We start from the raw sequence: 22,364 nt of genomic DNA, 5'->3' as shown, positions 1-22,364 counted from the left end.
CAGACAACAGTAGTTACTCAGAGTGACTCAACCATATAATAGCAAGTGGATAATTATCTAGAATGAAAACAGAAGCCAAAGGATTATCTTAGTTCCACCATAGGATGCCGACTGGGCAGATCGACAAGCACAACTCAAAGCTGAAACCAAATGTCCCATTCCTCCTCCTTTTGTTTCCAGTTCAGCTGCACTAAATTCTGCAGAGCTGAATAAGAAGCCGTGTGTTTCGCCTCGCTTTGTTTCCTTGCCATCTTAGAACAGTAAGAAACATAGTTCAGAGTTTGTCATTAGACAGTCAAATGAGAGCACCTAACAAATGGCTTGCAAATTCAAGAGGGAAAAGCTAAGACATTTTAGAATACAGTGGCCATAAAGGTCACCAGATTTGTGCTCTTTTCTGATTACCAAAAACTCCCAGATGGGTTGGAAGGTATAAAATTTGAGGGAAGATGAAAGAGCAAACAGTAAAGGGGGGGGGGGGAGAGTGATAAACATTACACTATAAGACCCATGTCTGTAAAAACGGTAGTAAGATGCTACACATCTGAGATAATTAGGAATAAATACAAAAACTGTGCTGGGGTAGAAGGCAAGTCAGTTACTCTGTTGATTTCACCAAGTCCCATTAATGAAGCAAAATTAATCATCTCTGGATGCTACATTGTAGCCTGCACATCTGGGTCCGGATGCTACATTGTAGCCTGCACAGCTGGGTCCGGATGGTACATTGTAGTCTGCACAGCTGGGTCCAGATACTATATTGTAGCCTGCATGTCTGGGTACGAATGCTACATTGTAGCCTGCACGTCTGGGTATGGATAATACATTGTAGCCTGCACGGCTGAGTCCGGATGCTACATTGTAGCCTGCACGTCTGGGTATGAATGCTACAATGTAGCCTACATGTCTGGGTCTGGATAATACATTGTAGCCTGCACGGCTGGGTCCAGATGCTACATTGTAGCCTACACATCTGGGTCTGGATGCTACATTGTAGCCTGCACATCTTGGTGAACTCCTTCTCCCACCTCTCCCTCCCCGCATTGGCCAAAAAATTTATTCATCAACCAATAAAAGCAACACATATACAGAAGAGCATCCCACATTAGCTTACAGTTTCAGAGGGTAAGTCTATGACCATCATGGTGGCAAGCATGGCAGAAGGCAAGCATGATTCTGGAGCATCAACTGAGAGCTCACATGTTGAAGCAACAACATGTTGCTACAAGGGAGAGCAAGCGCTAACAGGAATGATGTGGGCTTCTGAGATCTCGAAGCACAGCCCTGTGAAATACCTTCCTCAACAAGGCTGTACCTCCTAATCCTTCCCAGCCAGTTCTACTAACTGGGAGCCAGACATTCAAATATATTCGACTATGTGGGCTATTCTCATTAAAAACTACCACACATAATTCCTTCTAGTTCCACCTGTGTTGTCACAGATAATAGAATTGCCTTCTTATGTTGCATTGTGCATGCCATGTTTTCTGAGTGAATTTTTTTAACAGTACTCAGATTCTTTCATTGTGCTATTCCTTTACCTTAATGGGTTCTAATCAACATCTGTCTTAAGAGGTTCTTGATGCAGTAGGGAACATCCCTCCCCCTGTCCTCTAGGGGGCACAAGTGCTTTACAGTGTTGACTGCACTGACTGCCAGCAGCGCCCAATTTTAAGACCTGTTCTTCCAAATATTTATTACAAGTACTGAAATATCAAGTCATGAGCATGAAACGTCTCCATCAGGGAGTCCCTCTCTCTTATCTAGCAAAACTCAGTTTTCAGAAGCGGTTGCAGCATGTATAGATCAATAACCATTTTTGCTGGAGTATGAGAAAAGATATAAGTGGTTTCTCCAAATGAGGACTTTTGAGAGGAAAGCTACCGGTTTTCCTCATGTTCCTAGCAGAGCCGTCAGATTTGGGTGTTGGAAGATAAAGGAAGACTAGAGAACTTTCTGGACACAGGACCATTATATGGAGCAGTTTCTAGCAGACAGTTCAGGGTCTAATGGATACCCACGTGCAATAATGCAATGTTTCTTTTATTTCCGCGGGTTGAAAAGTTATTACCTCACATAAAACAAGGCCTCTAATCCAAGGGTAAAATGCATGTAACTCATCTCATAAATGTCATCTTGTAAATATCATGAAATGACCAGGACAACCCAAAGACTTCAAATGCTTTCAGTCAGAGACCAAGTGAGATCCGCTTTCAAGATTCCAGAATGGGAAGGAAGGGAGGTCACTGGGGCATATCCCTGATGGAGGCCATGGAGCCCGATCACTTCCTCTTCCCTCTGCTTTCCTGCCACCATGAGGTCAGCGATTCCCTCCATCATGTGTTTCACTGCGCCACAGGACCAAGGCACATGAGCTAAGTGACAGTGGACCGAAGACCTTCAAAATTGTGGACCAAACTAAATATTTCCTAAGTCAATTTTCTTAGACAATTTGTCTCAGCAATAAAGAGCTGACTAACAAAGACACCATGTTTATATTTTGCAAAAAGGGGCTAGAAGGGTATCGTACATAACACAAGGGGATCCCAGGGTGTAGGGGAACTGGCACCATCTCTGTAAAGCCTCCATTTTCTTTTCCTTCTTAGTTCTATGTGACATTCTTTAATCTTGCATTTTCAGGTTATAACAAATAATGTACGACTGACATTCCTTGAACATTAGGCTTTTTCCCTTCAATGTGTGTGTTTTAAAGGTGAGAAATGCACATTATCACACTGTTTCTCTTGTGTCTTCCACCACAGACCTGAGAAAGTAAAATGTACTTTGTGACAGTTTGAAAATTAATCACAAACTGCTACTTTATAACCCTTTGCAGGAGACTTTGTTTCTTCTGAAATCAAATATAGTTTTCCAGTAAGCATGATTTTTTTAAAGCAAGCAAGCAAACTATTGCTTTATAAAATAAATCACATATAAAGGTGTGTGTGCATGTATATGTATCTATATGCATATGCATATATATGTATGTGTGTGCAGATGTATGTGTGTATTCATATGAATGTGTGCAAATGCATGTGTGTGAGAGAAAGCAAGTTTATAAAATTATCACAGCTACTCTCATTTTATAAAACTGAGATTGATGACTCCATATGAATAATTATGAAATACTGGATTGGATTTAAACAAGGAAAAACATAATTTAATGCCACTTTTTTTTGTTCTTTCTACTATTTAGAGGCCAAACGGTGGTCACTCTTACCTTAAACTTTCCGTCGTTGGAGAAAATGCTAACCCACTTGTTATCATAATCTGCGATGATGATGTCCCCACTGGGGTGCACTGCTACCCCTGTGGGCCGCTGTAGCTGTCCAGGTGATCGTCCTCGGATGCCAAAGCGGCTTTTGAATTGTCCATCATTGGAAAATATCTATACAATGAATTTAGATTCATTAGAATCTGAACTAGCACAAAAATCCATGGAGCAAGAAAAGGCATTTGTCAAATACACTGTACATCAGAACATGCCGGTGCTGTTTTAAGAAAGTCCCATGCAAGCGCGCGCACACACACACGCGTTCACACAAGAAAACAAAATCAAAACAAACAAAAACAGAAGTCTACATATTCCTTTTGTTTCTTCCCCATACCATTTATCTTGACTCTAACACACAGAAGCACACACCCACTCGAGCCAACACGAGCACTCCGAGGAGCACACGTAGGGCTATACCTGCACACACTGGTTATTACTGTCCGCAATTAATATCTTTCCACTCGTTGATGCAGCTACACCCTGAAGGTTTGTGAATTCTCCTTTATTTCTTCCTTTGGTACCTAAGGATAAATGAGAACTAGATTAGGAAAAGAATAGTCTAAGCTTCCATAAGTAGCCTGAGAATACATTGTCTTTTTTCTTTCCCACAGTAGGGATGACACCTGTGACCACAGACTCTGCACTGCCTTTGATACATACAGAGAGGGATGGGAGGAGGATGTCCCCTATGACTGAACCCATGGACTACTCACCTTCTCTTTCAGAGCAAAATCATTTTCAATCAAATGCTAATTTTCTCTAATCAATTTGTAGCTGAGTATTAAAGTGATATAATTAATTAATGTAATATTAATTAAAATATATTCAGCTTTCACAAAGAAATAATAAAGAAATATTCTAACCAGGGAGCTACAGGCAGAGTCGGGGTGCGTTTTAGAGTTCTGGCAGAATCTCACTCTCTTACTCAGTGGCCCTCAGGGGATGCCTGGACACTTGATGTTCTGAGCACGTCCATCATCCACACTAAAGTCACAGACATCATGGGTGAGCAGTGGTCTCATATGCTAGGCCCACTTCCGCATTCTTCTCTAAGACTCTGGACGTGGACTTCAGTGGCTGTGTATATTCCTGATACCTCACCCTACTTGACTTGTTTATTTGTTTCTTTTCCTGACTGGCCTTGAGTTTGTTCCTGGCCTTAGTCTCCACAGCCGTGGGCTTAGGGTCAGACCTGTCCAACTTGGCCACTAGACCCTTTGATTGCAAGGACAAATGAGAAGGAGGGAAGGAAATAAAGTGTCCCATCGGCATATTAATGGTTACCCCTTTTTATTTCAAAAGAATGCAGACTATTAATGGGTGGAAACAGATACAGTACCTAAAATTGACCTAAAAAGCTTAAATTTCAATTCCTAGTGAGAAAAATAAATTACAATTTAATGTATATTAAAAGAACAGTTTAATATCTTTTAGTCATCCACATAGTGACCGAGGAAAGAGGAGGCAGGCATGGTGTCAGCCTGAGCCTGACACTTCAGAAACAGACCTGGGTTTAAGATTGAAACTGGTGGTGGATGAAACTCCAGAGAAAATCAGCAATAGAACTGCTGAGCAGGACAGTTTGGGATCAGCTGGTTTCCAACAGACCCCAGGGGCCATCACTGTAACAAAGTCAGGGGTCCTCTTAAGTTTGTGTCTTCTGTGTGTAATCACCGCAAGATTTAGATCCCTGCAAGATTCAGATCCCCAAAGATAAAGTTCTGCATCACGAAGGAAGCCACCATTTCATCAGATGTATCCCTTTGTCCACAAGGATCTTTGCGGAATGCGTGAATACAGAACGAACGAGCGTGTGATTCAGAACGAGTGATTCGTTTGGGGATCCCTGCTGATGTACGAATAACTGGATACAGGAATACCGAACTGAAGAACAGGAAAAAAAGAATTCTACAATGTTCACTTTGCAAACATCTTTTTTAAAGATGGTGAGGCCAGTGCTTTGAAGAAAAGTAAGAACCCAAATTCCTGGTTTTTCAAAAATCCACTTATCATCCCAATGCACCCAAGGGCGGGGTGAAGAAGGAGAATGACTTGAGACAGACAGTCCCTGCCCAAAAATAAACAAATACATTTAAAAATTTATAAACAAAAGCATGAAGTTATTGGGAAGAGGCATCGGGACCAATTTGAAAGCAAGAGTCTTGGGGCCCACAGGTGAGATGTCTCAGGTTGGTTCCAGAAGCCTGGAACCCTTGGAACCATGTAGAGGTGGAAGAGAAAACAGACACACAAGTTGTCCTCACACAACGCAGTGGCATGTCACACACACACACACACACACACACTAATAATAATAGAAATAATAATTATACTGCTTTAAAGAGCAAGAACCTTATAACTGGGAGTGGAACAAAAACAAAAGAAATGACCTTAAAGACACCAGTGTGGTAGGGCCTTGCGCGTGTGGGTGATAAGGGCATATAAGGGGAGAGTGGCTAGGAGACACCTGAGAAGACAGATGGATGTAGATCGCTGTCCTTCAGGTTCAAGCAGGGACAAACATGGCCTGTGGGTCTCCTTCATTTAACCTTCTGTCTGTTCTGTTAAGCACAAAGGCCAATGTGTTTCTAGAAGACTCAGTGGGTAGCAGGGAATAGAGAAAACAGGGTTAGCAAGAGTAATCGTCGTCTGGTTAAAAAAGATTCCACTTGCTTAAGAGAACACACGGGTGGTACTGGAAAAAGGAAAATGCAGGCGCCCTAAACACTAGCACGTGTTTGTGCTGTACAAAAATGAGGCCACGTTTCTGAGCATCAGTGGAAACAGGAAATAACCACATTTGGGGGCAGGAAGACATTTAGTTAAACTCCATGTTAATTCAGTCAGAAGCCTGGGGCGGAAAGATTCTGTCTTTCTGCAATGAATGAGAGGCTTGGGAGCCACCAACTCTGGGTCACCAGAGCATTGGAACAAAGCACACAGCTGAAAAGAGGTTTGGCAGGCTCAGCAAGGTCCCTCAGCAGGTAAAGCCATTACCACTCAATGTACTTGCAAGCCTGAGTTCCTATCAGGAATCCCACATAAAAGAGAAAATTGCCTCCTAAAAGTAGTTATCCTCTGACATTCTCATGCATGTCTACACCACACTCTTTCTCTCTCTCAATCTCTCTCTGTCTCTCTCTGTCTCTGTCTCTCTCTGTCTCTCTCTCTCTCTCTCTCTCTCACACACACACACACACACACACACAAAGCACTGGAAATAGGTAATTAATATGAGTTCTTCCATAACAAAGATATGTAAAACAATACATAGATAGTGTTTACCAAATCATTTCCTGTCTAAATTAATGTAAATAAAAGGTCATTTTTACAATTACTTGCACTGGCTACGAAATAATCAACAGAAGGTTAAGGAAGTTATAAATAATTTAGGAATAATCTCTTAAGATAATTAAGCTATCACTTTTCTGGATGCTAAGCTTGCATGTGAATCACAAGGGTAATCTTCAAGCCAACAGCTTCTGAGCCCTGTGCCCCTTGATCACTTCCAAACACCCAGGAGGTGAACCCCTAAGCAGAATCCCAGGGATCAACACTATGTATCTCCTCCCACCATCCACCCAAACTAGTGTGCAAGGTACTCTGAGCGAAAGAATCCACCGAAATGTTGCTGAGAAAAGCCTGAACAGGATGTTCAGTCACGCAGGTGTGTAATGAATGCTTGATAAGTAAGCGAACACACGAACGAGTTATTAATGACCGGCAATAAATTACAACTCATGCTGTATAAAATGATCAGCAATGTGCACAGCACTTGCTTATAGATTCCCTCCCGTAAATCCATTGTGCAGATAAGGGAGGTTGGAGCGGGACATATCATGAAGGTAATCAGAGACAAGAAAGAACGAAGCTGCATTTTCCCCATACACCCATACACACACACACACACACACACACACACACATGCACGCACACACACACACACACACACACACACACACACGCTTGCTTGCTTTTTTTTTTTTTTTTTTTTTTTTTTTGGTTTTTCGAGACAGGGTTTCTCTGTAGCTTTGAAGCCTATCCTGGAACTAGCTCTTGTAGACCAGGCTGGTCTCAAACTCACAGAGATCCGCCTGCCTCTGCCTCCTGAGTGCTGGGATTAAAGGCGTGCGCCACCACCGCCCGGCTCGCTTGCTTGCTTTTATTTGTTTATTTTTGCCAGCTGTGGTGGTACATATCTTAATCCCAGCACCCAGAAGGTAGAGACAGATACATCTGTGCATCTGTGAGTTCCAGGCGAGTCTGGTCTACATAGTGAGTTCAAGGACACATAGCAAGGCCCTGTCTAAATAATAATAATAATAATCTATATGTATGCGAGAGTGTCTGTTAATCCATAATAAGTTGTATGTGAGGTCTTGGGAGCGATTTGCTTTTCACCTGTGATATGTAAAATGTTTAATCACGCAAGGGAAATGGGAAACATGTTTTTAACATGTATTCATTGTCATTATTCACTTGAAAAATAGAATGTAACCACACTGTAATTTTTATACTGCTTCAAAGATTTTGCTAGGGTATATAAGCTGTAAGGTAAAATTAATAACACAGAGAAGGCACACGTTTGGATAGAGGTAAGGAAAGAAATAAAGAGAAGAGATAGATAAAAAAAGATAGATAGATGAAAAAAAGAGAGAGATAGATGATAGAAGGATCCTGACGGTGTGTGTCTGTGCCTTTTCCCTTTTCCACCAGGCCCAGAGGATTAAGTTTTGCTCCCTTGGTTAGAAAAGTCACCTGCAACTGTTTCCACATGAAAGAAAGGGAGAGTTCCTGAGGATGAGATTCTCCAGGGACCCAGGGAGGGATCTTACAATGAGCTCATCAGCTGGACCTCCCTCATCACAGACTTTAAGGAAGAGAGAGGTGGCTTACAAGGTGAGGCTAGAGAAGGACGTGAAACACTGTCGTGTATTCCTGAGAACTGTTTAAGCATATGCTACCTAACACTATTCTAGTCTATATACCTTTTCTATTCTATATGCTGGTGGACCAATCCCAGAGCCTGAAGAACGCTCTGACGTAGACTGCTTTTAAAATGGCACGCTCCTGAGGGCAACGGAGTGCTTCATTCAACTTCCTAGCAACTCACTGAGGTATGGTGTATGAATTACATATTTTGAAACAATTCAGTGGTGATTCTTTCCCTCCCTCCCACGTCTTCCACTCCCCCTTTGTTCAACGATGCTCTTGATAGCTGACCGCACCCACTCATAACTCCTAACCAACAAACCCAGAGAGTAACTGCTGGATTTGCAGGAACTCTGAGCTCCTTTCCTCAACTCATTCAGAACTATTCTCCCATACAACATTTGAGAGACACTATAATTCACTTGTATTATATTCATCTGGGCATCAATTAAGTTGTCAGGCATGGGAAGTACCGCACCACTCAACTCTGGAAAGCCACAGGAGTTAAGGAGTGCTTAGAAGGCTGAGCTTTCATTTCTTTAAGTATGTGTTCCTTCTTGGTAAGGACAGTTATATTTTGTCCGGATAATGTGACTTTTGAGGAGTGGGACTGGGAAGCTGGGGGACAGAGCTCTGATCTGTGGCATTCACCCATTTCTAAAGTATAAATGATCCTTGGTGATTTCAAGTTAATATCATGGAGCTATTGAATAAGGTAGCACTAGCAGCATAATATTATATATATGTAATGCCATACATATGACATACACACATATATATGACATTATATGTATATTATATTAGTATTTTATATATATATATATTATATATTATAAAATATTATATATATATAAAATACTGCAGAGCTATCAGTATTATGTATACAATATTCTGTCTGTGTGCATACCTGCAGGCCAGAAGAGGGCACCAGACCCCATTACAGATGGTTGTGAGCCACCATGTGGTTGCTGGGAATTGAACTCAGGACCTTTGGAAGAGCAGGCAGTGCTCTTAACCTCTGAGCCATCTCTCCAGCCCCCAAGGATTACGTTTCTTTCATCTCTGTGATATACCCATTACTTAGCCATTACTTAGCATCATGCCTGCCAGGCGCCAGGGGCCCTAAATGGTTTTTTGTTTGTTTGTTTGTTTGTTTTATAAACTTCATTACTGGATCCTGAGTGCTGACTCTTACTAGAGTCTGGATTATGACATGAAGTTAAAGAATTAAAACAACAACAACAAAAATTCTAGGGAACTTTTTTTTAAACGAATAACGTGAAAGGTCTGAGCACCAAACACCAAGAATCATTTATGAAAGAACTTCAGAAGCCATAAGTAGAAAGACATTCTGTATTCATAGACTAGAATACATACTGGTAAAATGTCCCTACTCTCCAAAGCAATCTGCAAGTTCAATGTGATCTTTACCACAATTCCAATAACATTTCCACTGAAGTCAAAAAAGCAATGCTAAAATTCATATGTAACCATAGAAACTCCAAAAAGCTAAAGCAATTTTGAGGAAAAAGAGCAAAGCCAGAGGCATTACATTATCTGATTGCCACATCTACTTCAAAGCTATTTGGACAAAAACAGAATAATATTAGGATTAAAAAAAAAACCACACATATATTTCTGGAATACAAGGTCCAGAGGGCATCCTGGCACATATCTGCAATCCAGTAGGGCAGGAGAATCTAGAGTTTAAGTCAAGCCTGGGCTGCCTAGTCACAGGGAGGCCCTGTCACAGAAACAAACAAAACCTCAACAGAACAGACAAAGAACAGAGTGCTCAGAAATAAAGTCACACACTGGTTAATTGGTTTGTGACAAAGAACGGACAAAGGGGACAGAAGAGTCCCTTCAACAAATGGTGCTGGGAAATCCAGAGATCAACATGGAGATTATTAGATGCTGACCTCATACCAAACACAAAGAGCAACTGAAGCTGGGTTAAAGACTCCAAGCCTAGGACCTGAAACTGCAAACCCCCTGGAAGACGCACAGGGGGAAGCTCACAACCCTGGTTTGAGCAAAGGTGCTTTTAGGTGTGAGCCTAACGCACCAGGAACAAAACAGAATATTTCATAATCTTTTTTATTTTATCTCTTCACTCTGTTGATTATTTTGTTTTTTAAACAGAAACTTTTTAGTTGAATGCTTTTGTCTTTGTTACCAATTTTGTTAGGCTCATATAAAAAGAATTCAAGAGAATGATTGCTCATGTAATCCAGGTTGGTCTTGAACTCTCAATCTTTCTGCCTCAGACTCTGAAATGCTGGAATTATAGGGGTACACCAGTACATCTGGCTCCAAACAACACAATGGTGAGAAGACAAACTGGGGTCACTGAGATGGCGCAGCAGGTAAAGATTTATTAGATAGACCTAGAGGTCTGAGTTGGGTGGTCGGAACTCATATAGAGGAAGGAGAGAATTAACCACGAGCTGTTCTCCGACCTCCACCTGCATGCTGAGGCACTTGTGCCCCCTCCCACATCACACACACACGAAAATAATAACAATAATAATAATAATAAATAATAATAATAGTAACTTTTAAAAAGACAATATGGGGGGGGGGGCTGGAGAGATGGCTCCGAGGTGAAGAGTACTGGCTACTCTTCCAATTCCCAGCATCCACATGGTGGATCACAATCATCTATGATGAGATCTGGTGCGCTCTTCTGGGACATACAAGCTAAATGTTGTTGAGGATCTGGATAAAGGGAAGCCTTACCAGTGCTGAGAAGAATGTGCACTTACAGCCACTATGTAAACAGTACGAGTTCCTCATACATTTAAAAATGGAGCTAATATAATCCAAAACTACCAGTAGGTTATAAAACTGGTAGGTCAAAGAGTCTCTGCCCCTTTCTCCCCCCATCATTGTGACAATATAGAAGAATCTGGAGGACCATTTTGCATTTTATAAACTTGGAAGCTGAAGTTGGGGAAAGCAGAAAGATATACCCAAGGCGTAAGTGGAGAAACTGGATTGGCGGTATCCAGCCCCGTGTCTGTCCCAGCTTGTTCCCTGTACCCACAGGTGGCCAAGAAAGGAATGCTCTGAACAGACAGGTTACGTGTTGTTCCACAGCAGACTTCTGTCCAGGGTTCAGAGTGCTAACTGAGCAATTCGGCCCACAGATGCTCCAGGGAGCCTTAGTTTCCCAAGATGGTCCATGGAAAACAGATGAGAAAAGTTGGCTGGTGCTTTCAAACCCTTTGCTCCCACAGGGCAAAGTGAATATCAGCAGATTGCCATCCTGGGATGTTCTGCGGTAGAAAAATCTGTTTCCTGTCTAGGAGTGTCAAACTGTGTGGCACTCTTAGGCACTGGATCTAGACACGGCAGGGGAATGAGGCAGGCTGCAGGTAGAGACTCCACAGGGGAATGAGGTAGGCTGCAGGAAAAGACACTGCAGGGGAATGAGGCAGGCTGCAGGAAAAGACACCACAGGGGAATGAGGCAGGCTGCAGGTAGAGACTCCACAGGGGAATGAGGTGCACTGCAGGTAAGGACACCACAGGGGAATGAGGCAGGCTGCAGGTACTTTTTGAAACAAGACACAAGCTTTTACTTTCCTTAAGAAGGAACTGAGCCTTTTTTTGGAGGGGGGAGGGAATGTTATGTTTAGGTTGCTTTCTCTGGAGAAAGTAAGCAGTTAAAACAAATAGTGAAGGGCAATAAATCGGGGGGGGGGAGGGGCAACTCCGCATTCCCATCTGAGGTCATGCTACAGCTTCTGACTTCACCTGCAATCCCACTTCCTTCTCCACCCTGTGGTCTTAGGGGGTGGCCCCACAGCCAGCCCCCGCAGGTCTCCCACTCCTTGCAGGAGTCGAGACACAGGTATTAGAATTCCTTTTGTGGGACTGCCACTGCCCAAGCCCACAGATTTCACAGAAATACAAGTATTTGCCTGAGGCAAGGCTTCTCCCCTCTTTGGGTAAGGCAGGAGTTCTCCAAAGACACTCCCAGCAAAGGGAGAAGGATTCTGAAAAATCCTTTAAAATGTCAGGTTACGAATGTGGGGGATTCTCTATTTCTCTTTTGGCTTATTTTCGGTTTCTTACTGGCAGTACTTATCTCTTAAAAAGAAGAAGGCGGAGGGGATAGGAGGAGAAAGAAGAAGAGGAGCAGAATGGGAGAGGTGGAAGAAGACACATTTGCAATGAGTCTGCATAATTATGCTAGCCTAACAAAATTAGAAGCTCCCCACCTGCTCCGAAATGTAGAACTCCTGTTGGCAGGAACGCTTGTCCTGGCTCCCCAACCACCCAGTCCAGGTACAGCATACACACACTCCTTACCCACTCGGAAGATCAGGTCGTCCTCAATGGGGTTCTCTTTTCTCTTGCCGGTGCTGTACATGCTGGCGGGTCTCTTCACGGCCTTCTGCTTGACGTGACCGCTCCCGGGCGACTTGACGCGTCGCTTCACGCCCTCGGTGGTGGGGGACACGTCGGCTGAGCGGATAACCTTGAGTTTAAACGGGCTGCCACGGATGTGCTGGTCGTAGAGCCTGAGGGACAGGGTGAAGTCCCCCTCCTTCTGCACAGTGTACAGGAACTCGTAGGTGCCGTTCTTGTTGTCCAGGATCTCGCCGTCAGCCACGCTGCCGTCGGGGGTGCTGAGCTCGGCGGTGAGGTATGCGTTGCCTGTCTTGCACAGCTCTCCGTCCTTGTCCTTGGTGGTTATGGTAACGGACATGGGCTGCCCGATGATGGTCTGCCGAAGCCCCTCGCCCGTGGCCACCGTCTCTGAGGCGACAGCGTTCGTGGTGAGGATGGTCCCCAGGTTGTGGATGGACTTCTTCAGTCCCTCGGTTTCCACGATGAAATCCAGCTGGTCATTCTCGCGCGGGTGCAGAGGGAAGTCTTGGTCCGCCAGTTCATTTAGCTTCTCGCTCATCTGCTTCTTCACCAGTAGCACCTCGGTTTCCGTGCCATGGTTGAGAGCCTGCGCCGTGAAGTTGCTGCAGCTCTTGATGCTTTCCTGGCCTTGGAGAAGTGTGTCCAGCTGCGACTGCAGCACCTGCCAGGCACACGGAAGCAGTGAGCACTTCCTCTGGGATACTTGCCAGGAGCTGGGGCAGAGCCCTCCGCCCACAAGAACCGGCTTCTACACCCGCCCACTCAGGTGGCTCCTAACCAGCTGCATTCCATTTAACCCAGTGAACTCAGGCAAAATGTTAAATCGCGTTACCAGTGCCTTCTGGGGGTTTCCCTTCCGCCTCTCCCCGCCTCATCACCCACACGTGCGTTTCTTGGGTCATCTGTTTACATGGGGCGAGGCAGAAAGGTCGCTACCCCCAGTGTGAGACACAAATTGCTTGATGTGAAATATTCTTTACTCCGTGGCTTTCCCTACCGTTCAGAGCTGCCTGGCTACTACCTCAAGGAACAAAAACCAACCATTGGAGAAGTCTCCGCACGTGAATAGCAGAAGCTCTCCTCCCCGCAGAGCCAAAGACTACAGTCAGGATTCGCTTTGAAGTTGAGGAACAGGTTAGTGTGGGTGAGGGCAGTTAAGAGGCTCGCCCACATTATAATTACGGGAGGGAAAACATTCCAGGCAACTCTAAGACCTGAAAACACGAAGTGCCACCTCTCGGGTCAGACTATGGATTGCTACAGAAGGTCACAGAATCCCAGATTCGCCAAAAGAAAAACGGAAGTTGGGGGTAGGGGGAGTGTTCCTACTAAATGAAAGCAGGAATTCACTGTACAATGGTGACATTTTAATGTGGGTCCCCGCCACCATGGCTGTGAATGGAGTGGCCCCGGTGTCATGCCCCTCAGAGGAGACCTGGGGACAGCAGAGTCTTACTTTGTGTTTGAGGCCGTAGTTGACCTCGAGCTCCATCAGCAGGACGCTCTTGCGAACGTTTAAAGTCTTCTGCAGCTCATCAAAGGTGGAGTGGATGTCATCTACAATGCTGGCCTTTTGGTTCGTTAACTGATGGATGATTTCTGAGATGAACTGAAGAGCGGAATCTATTTCTGGGAGTCTGAGAGACAGGAGAGTCATTAAGGATCATTAACATCCACCCAGAAGTATTCCAAAGTCTACCTACATCTTCCCGTTTCTCTAAGAGCAAAATGCCCCTTTTAAAGTCGCTTCTCACCATCTTTAAAGAGCAATAGAACGAATGAACGAACGAGACTTTTGGGGTCACAGCTCTTTCTATCAACCTTCAGCCTTCATCAACTTCATCAACCTTCATCAACTATTGATGGTGTGATAGGCTTTGCAATAGAAGCCTGCCTTGTGCATGTAGGGTGTTTAACAGTGTTCTCTCCTCTACCCAGTGTAAACAGCATACCCCACCCCACCACTGCTAGGACCCCAAAAATGCCTTTAAGTTTGTCAAGTGTTCTGGGTGGGAGCAGGGGGTCAAAATTGCCTGTGGTTGAGAACCGCTGTATTCTAAATGTCTAGCTTTATCATTTTTCCCCAGTCACATAAACTTGCTGAACTCAGAGTATCTCGAAAACGTCCTGTACGTTTTCAAGTCCCTTTAAGTGACATTGAAAGAAGACCTTTTTCTCGCTGGGACTCCTGACTCTCAGTCAGACTATTATTGACTACTTTGTTTTTCAGTCGGACTATTGACTACTTTGTCTGTCTTTCAGCTGGTTGTTAATGCCTTCTTTTCGATAGGTCTCTCTCATTCAGGACACAGGTACTGCTTTTATTTGTGTTCATGACAAAGGGGAAAAAAACCCTGAAAACAAACACTCTAGGAAAACCGAGCGATCACTGCTTGGCACCACTGGACGGGGCTCATGTACAGAACCATCCCAGCCACCACTACAGGTCTGGAAGCACGGAAACACAGCTCCAAGGAAAATCTCAGTTTTGGTTTCAGGCAGGAGGTTCTGAGATCTCATGATCAAGAAGAGTGTAGAACATACGGAGTTATATATACAGGCTGGCATGACCCTAGCATCTCAAACACCAGGTGTGGAGGCCAGGCCTCATGTGGGGTGGGGAGTCTGCAGGGGCATGGCACCTTTTGTTGACCGCATCCAGCTGGACCTGAAGTGAGGCCTTGTGCTGCTCCACCACGTCCTTCAGCGGCACCGTGGGGTGCTCCGCATGCTCCCCCTCGGTGCACTCCCGACACATGGCGGTCTCACAGGACTGGCAGTAAAACTCCATCACCTGTGGGTAACACGGAGAGCTCACTCTGCAGGGAAGATACACACATTCTCGTCTGCTTCATTCCCAGTCACTTGAAGCTGTTGGCATGCTGGCACCCAAGCGTTGACGGGACAGTGATGTGACATTGACATGCCGGGCCTCAAGAAGTTTTTGAGCCAGGCAAAGTGGTGGAAGTCTTTAGACCTATCACTCAGGAAGCAGAGGAAGGTGAAACTCTGTAAGTTCCAGGCCAACCTGGTCTACATAGTCCAAGACAGCCACCGCTATACAGTGAGACCCTGTCTCAAAAACAAACACACAGAAAGGAACTTTGGTATATATGGATTCTTTCCTTTCCATAGATACTTGTCACAATAAAAACAAAACGAAAATTTATTTATGGAAAGTGAAGTCACTTAAATACTAATGTTGACTTATGAATAATAATAATTTAAAAATAAACTGTTTGTAGGATGGAAAATGTTGGGAGGAACATGGCATGGCTTTGATTTCAGTACATCTCTGCAGTTTTTAGTTTGATAGAAGATAGCAGGATTCTCCTTTCTGTTTCTGCATTCATTCTGCAGAACACATACAGATTCTGGAAAGTTTCACCAAATACACACACACACACACACACACACACTTGAGAGAAAAGAGAGTGAAAAAAACAAACGTTATCTTTATTATTGTGCTATGAACGCAGTATTCACCTTGTGGGACCCCTGAAGAGGTCTGGGGACCCAGGAGGGTTCCTGATTCTTATTTAAAACTGTCACTGCTTAATCAGAGATACACTCAGCAGTTTGTACCCCAGATCCATCACCCATAGAGCTGAATGGCCATAGACCAATGACCTAAGTTCACTGAGGCTCAGCTTCTCAAGAGAAGATGACGCCATCCATGACAGTAACCTGCTCCACTGGACTGCTGTGAAGATGAAGTGGGTTAATACACACAAAAACATGATGATGCCTGGCTCCAGCTCAGTCTAGTTCCCAATTAGTAACTGCCATAGTGATGGCAATGGCATCATCTGGATATCCTTAACCGGAAACTAAGGACACTGACCCTGAAGTTAAGTCACTTATCCTGGTTAGGATGGACACTTAGTAACAATGTAACACAAAAGCCTGAGACTTAGTTACTGCCCTCCTTCCTCTGATGTGAATAATTATCTTCCACTTTTGACTTCCCAGAGCACTTTGGAGGGAGAACTTTTACGTGACATTTTTAGTAGCGCACACACTGAAAAGGGCATAAATCCTGACTCAACTTGATGGACGGTGGATTTTTACAGTGTGACTGAAGCCAACAAGCTCCTGATCACAGGGAGTCTCTTATCCAGAGCGCAGGTTGTGCCTCATCTGTAGCAGGTACTCAACACTGGATCACATGAATCACAGGATGCCCATACCCATGGTTCCAGGGGTAGGTGTCATGGCAATGCAAAGGACTCCTTCCTTATTTAGTCTTCACTGTTTGACATAGTATTTTCTGATTTTATTTTGGAAACAATCTTTCTGTATGAACCAGATTTAGATAAAGGTCCTTCAAAACGTTTCCATGAGAATGTTAGATTTCATGCAACATTGTACTTTGAAGTAAGTACATAGTAAGTTACAGGAATATGTGTTTCATTTTAATTTTGTCACGTAAAATGACCTTTTAGGACTATGCCTAGGCCATAAATTGGAAACACCCCCCCCTTTTGGAGATAGGGATCAATTTATTTTTTTAAATTTTTATCACATAAGGAGACCTGTTAGGCTTGGACCATAAATTGGAAATTTCCTTTCTTTCCCTCTTTTCTGAAGCTGGGACTCAAACCCCAGGTTTTATGTATGGCAAGCAGATGCTGTCCCCGAGTTTCACTGTAGCCCCAAGTTTTCTCTGCCCATCTGCTGTTCAAATATCATCATGCTGAATTAAACTGTACTTTAATAACAAAGTCAAATGGAAATTCAAACCTCCCAAGGGAAGACGGAACATTTGCTTCTTATTTTAAAAGATGTGTGATTCAGTTCAACCCAGTTCCTGAGTGCCTGCCACACAGAAACTGCTGGATAAGGATGGTGTGGACTAAGCTGCCCTCTTTTTGTTTGTTTGTTTTGGTTTTCATTTTTTCAAGACAGGGTTTCTCTGTGTAACAGTCCTGGCTGTCCCAGAACTTGCTTTGTAGACCAGTTGGCCTCAAACTCACTGAGATCTACCTGCTTCTGCCTCCTGGAGTGCTAGGATTAAAGGTGTGTGCCCAGCCTAAGGTGTCCTCTCAATGGCTCTCGCTTTCTCTAGCTGGAGTTGCTCTTTGGACTGGTTTATGTCACTTTAACATATTTCTTGCTTTATCTATTCAGGAAACAGAAGGACCTAAAACTAATGCAATGCCATGTTAAATTTCCTACTGTAAGGTTTCTAGAAATTACTTTTGGAAATGCAAATATTTGGTAATGATATATGAGCCCTATATCACAAATATTTTATTAAAACTTTATTAGTCTAAGGGGATTCTTGTCTTTCAAATGACTGGTGGAAGGAAGGCATAAAGAACTTTTCCAATAAATCCTGAAACGTTCTTCTGAAAATGTCTTCCCTAGGGATCCATGGTACATGATCCGGTGAGGGCCAATGTTCCCTTCATGTCAAGGCTTCAGCAGAAGGTGGCTCACAACATCAGACAACCTTATCTCTGGATCACACATAATGAATGTCTCCCCTTCAGGGCAGACCCTCATGAGATCCCACCAGTCAGGAAACGACCGCCCACCACGGTGTGCAGAAGAGCCAGGAATGGATGCAATGGCTCCTTCCCTTGGGTTCTCAGGGCGTGGGGACTGCTGCCAGTGTCTGGGTCGGGGACTGTGACACACTAACAGTGCTCCTCCAGCCCACTGACACATTTCTCACTCAGCCGAGGCTGACCCTGACTTGCCACACGCTGCTTGTGAGGAAGGAGTGTGCCACCTTCAAATGTAGAATGGGTTAGACAATGGCAACATTTATTTAGCAGTCAGAGTCCATGCTGTGTTTAGAAATCTCAAACACTATGCCATATCACTGCCATTTTCTGGTCTGAGTTCAGCGTATTCTGAAATCTGAGGAGTAAGACGATGGGGGGGGGGGGGATTATGAGACCAGAAAAAAAGCCTGAAGTAATATATAGACACAAAAAAAAAATCTAAAATATCACCAAGACCAGAGCCTATCAGCCTATGGCTACTAATCTCCTTCTTACTTCGTTTATTTGGCATCCTGTGTATGAGTGGTTCTCCAGGTGCTTGCAGAAGACTGTTTATAGGGTGTGGAGTTGCTTTGGGGGGGTGATGAAAACATTCTGGAACCAGATAGTGATGATATTTGCACAATTTTATGAATATAAAACCCACTAACTACATACTTTTAAGTGTTTGAAATATTGAATTTGATGTTATATGATTTCTACCTTTAAAAAGACTGCACCTTTGAGTGGGTAGCAGCAAGTGCTCACTGTCTGTGGTTCAATTTCTCCAAGGGTGTCCCTGGAGAAAGACGCATTTTGAAGTGAAGAAAGCTAGTGGTTCTTAAAAGCTCGTTCTAGGCTTTCACAGCTGAGACTTGTTGAGTTCAGCACTAATTGTGGGGTGACTACGCGCCCCCCAGCTGAGGTCATCCATCTCTACAGAGATGATGCCACTGTTCCCAGGGGTAGAAGGGCAGCCAGAGGCCAGGGAGAGCTTGGTGCTGTTGACAGGTGGTCACCGTCTGTGTCCATCAGCAGAGAGGCTGGCAGGACCATATGCATTCCTAGGGGGGAAAAGGATGCTCCAGGCCAATCTGCTGGTCTTTGTGGGGAGCCTGACAGTTGATGGGGGAGGTGCATTCTCACCCTGAATATCCCCTTCTTGTCAACATCCTTGTTAGCCGTTGGATGGGGCCTCTCTGAACACTGACAGCATCCCCTGGTCATCCGTCTAACTAGGATCACAAGGCATGAGCTCAAGTGTTGGCACTGTGAGCAAAGAGGCTCTTAGATCACTGGCCGCCATTCTGTTTCCCTTAGCACTTGGCAGTGCCGTCCCGGAGGTTTAATGAGCAGAGCAGGCATTATTTCAACACGTGACAGACTTTCATCCACTGGTGCTAATCAGCGTGGTGGCACCCCGCTTTGCTGTTAATCACCTGATTTTATTAACCTTCACATGCTCGGCCGGTTTTTAAAGATTTACCCATGGCAATTAACTGCAGCGGTTTATCTGGGATACTGCGTTTGGCTTGCATGTGCAATGAGCATTCCTGTTTCTAAGAACCATAACCATCAGCTCCTATAGTCTACGACCAGACAGATGATGGAGGGGTTTAAGATACGTGTCGCTAATCCCCCATGGCCTCTCGCTGGTCTGTAAATTTTATAATTTATAAATTTAGAATGGTAGTGATTCTGCACGTAGGAAATGCTCAGAGCTTACTTTCAACTGCTTCATTAACCTGAAGGAGGGTGAGAGCCGTTAGATAGATTTAGTTTTTGATGTGATAGGCTAAGACACATTGGGTGGAAAGGTAGGGAGGGGGACTTTAATCTGAAGAATCTTCAATGGTTCTAGAGGCGCTGAACTTATTAGCAGGGCGTCTGTCATCCTACGGTCTCTGGTGCTGCAGCATCTCTAAGAATTCCTTTCTATTCTTCTGTAAGTCACGGTCTCACTCTCTAGACTGAACTGGCTTCAAGCTCGAACTCATAAGATCCTGCCTTGTGCTGCTATTAACGACATGTGCCCAAAACCTAGGTATTCTTTTCTAACTTGCCCATCAGACAGTAGCCAGAGACCCCTCCTTCCTAAGGAAGAGAGTGCCATTTTGTAGAAATTCAGTTGTTTTGCTCTTTGTTTATTTCTGAGATTCTGAGGAGGGAACCCAGGGTCTTGCAAACGCTCTACCACCAGCCACATTCTAAACCCTCCAGTTTCAGTTTTATTCACTTTTTTTTCATGCTGGGATTTGAAGTCAGGGCCCTATGAGCATGTGACCTGCTCCACCACTTACTCCATTATTTTGAGATGGGGGACGGTCCTTGTTTCATAGTCCAGCTTGGCTTCAAACTTGTGAACTTGTGATCCTCCTACTTGAACCCCCCAAGTGCTAGAGTTATAGACAATACTACCATCCCTGGTGATTAGTAATTTTAGAGTTAACCACCTCCGAGGAGGGCATCATCACACCCTTGCCACTGAACCTGTGGTCGCCTGGCAACACCAGTCTGATGCCAATCTCCTTCGCTGCAGTTCCGCAACCTCATTCCTGCTGGATCAGAGCCTCTCAGTGGTCACTCCAGCAACTTCCTAATATCTCAGTCTCGTCTATTTCTAATCTACCCTCTCACATCTCCAGCTAGCTTGAGATGAGTTCAGTGCAAATTGTACGGAGGTATGCCACTGTTTAATGTCTTTCCTAGAGCCTCAAAGTGAAGTCAGGCTTGAGCTCCCAATAACTGCATCCTGTGCTCTTCCTCCAAGCCCTGACCTTTTAACCTCTCTGCCCATCACCATTTCTTGGCTCATGAAGACACTGGGCTGCCAGCACAGTGGAGTATGGTAGTCTCTTAGACTCTCCCATCCTCTCTGCAACAAAATGTTATTCTTCTCTCTATACTGTATACACTGTATATACTGTATACATTGTGTATCCATACTGTATATATATATACTGTAAACACTGTGAGCTCACAGAGAAAAGCCAGAACTCTAAACATGAATATAGTCACTTATACCAACACTTACATCATTTGTTTCAAAAACACCCATTTGGGGCTGTGAGTAAGGCTGTGGCGAAACCTGTGCTCAGCCCTGGCTGGAAATCCTTAGACTCAATTAGTCAATCAATCAACCAGTCAGTCTTAATAATCACCCAGCAATCAGTTGTATGGGCTGATAAGAACCTCAACTGGTGTCTAATATTGTAAATTTATAGTATTTCTAGTTCTTACTATAATATAGAAACTATATGTCAAATAGAGAATACAATATTCTTATTATAAATTGTCATCTTATCCAGTGATTTCCTTAAAAATAATTCTGCTAGTGGAATTACTGAATTGAAAGGTGAGAGGCTAGCTGAAACACCTGTTATATTTTGGCCCAACTGACTTCCCTTTTCTCCTCAAGCCCTGGGGTCAGAGGACAAATCTGAGAGCTGTTCTCTCCTTCCACTTACGTGGGTGCAGAGTTTGAACTCAGATCACAGGCTGTGCAGCAAGCTCCTTACCTGAGGAATCATCTCGACAACCCCTGGTTATTATCACTTTTAAAAAATAGAATAGAGATTTATCTGTATGTGAGGCCTAACCTCTGGAATGTGATTTCTTTAGCTAAATTCTTTGCTCAATTTCTTTTGATAATCATATTTTCCTTGTCAGCTTCCTGACTTATGAGGAACTCTCGGAGGCATTTTCATTAAGAATTTTATGATTAATATTATGTTAGATTATTAATAGCTTTCATTTTCCTGTCTTCTCTAGGTTTGGTGTTGGGAATATAAATGCGCCACAAATTAGTCGTGCATCTTTCTAGCATTCACCATTTAGGACTATGCTAAGAACTACACGCACTATTTCCTTTCACATTTCATAACTTATTGTGTTGTTCTTTTCTTAGCTTCTTGAGTTTTTGTGTGTGTTTGTTTTTTGAGATAGGGTCTCATTATATAGGCCAAGCTGGATTTGAACTCACACTAATTCTCCTGCCTCAGCCTATACTGAATACCTGGCTTCCAACTTCTTAAGCTGCATTCTTTTTCAATAAAAGAAAATACTTTGATACCTATAAAAATCGCCTTTAAAAATATATGGAGTTATTTACCCCATACATAAGACAGCAAAATCTTTATTTTTGTGGGTACTTTTGTTGTTGTTTTATTTATGTGCATTGGTGTTTTGCCTGCATGATGGTGTCAGGCCCCCTGGAACTGGAGTTACAGACGTCTGTGAGCTGCCATGTGGTTGTGGGAATTGAACCCAGGTCCTCTGGAAGAA

The 22,364-nt window shown here is 43.8% G+C and overlaps 1 protein-coding gene across 3 annotated transcripts in view; it reads right to left on the bottom strand.

The window, feature by feature from the left end:
- The window catches only part of Trim2 (tripartite motif containing 2), a 94,730-nt gene that overhangs the window by 14,936 nt on the left and 57,430 nt on the right, over nucleotides 1-22,364 (bottom strand). For all 3 annotated transcript variants that reach the window (XM_038348077.1, XM_038348078.1, XM_038348079.1), the window contains 5 exons: nucleotides 15,231-15,382; nucleotides 14,045-14,225; nucleotides 12,526-13,249; nucleotides 3,692-3,795; nucleotides 3,221-3,388 (listed from right to left, as the gene is read on the bottom strand). In XM_038348077.1, the coding sequence (XP_038204005.1) occupies nucleotides 3,221-3,388; nucleotides 3,692-3,795; nucleotides 12,526-13,249; nucleotides 14,045-14,225; nucleotides 15,231-15,382 (1,329 nt within the window). The remainder of the gene's footprint in view (nucleotides 1-3,220; nucleotides 3,389-3,691; nucleotides 3,796-12,525; nucleotides 13,250-14,044; nucleotides 14,226-15,230; nucleotides 15,383-22,364) is intronic.

Source organism: Arvicola amphibius, chromosome 11 (assembly GCF_903992535.2).
Source record: "Arvicola amphibius chromosome 11, mArvAmp1.2, whole genome shotgun sequence".
In the NCBI taxonomy this organism is placed as follows: domain Eukaryota; kingdom Metazoa; phylum Chordata; class Mammalia; order Rodentia; family Cricetidae; genus Arvicola; species Arvicola amphibius.
The sequence above is the reverse complement of the archived record's forward strand: the minus strand, read 5'-3'. Positions and strand labels throughout refer to the sequence as shown.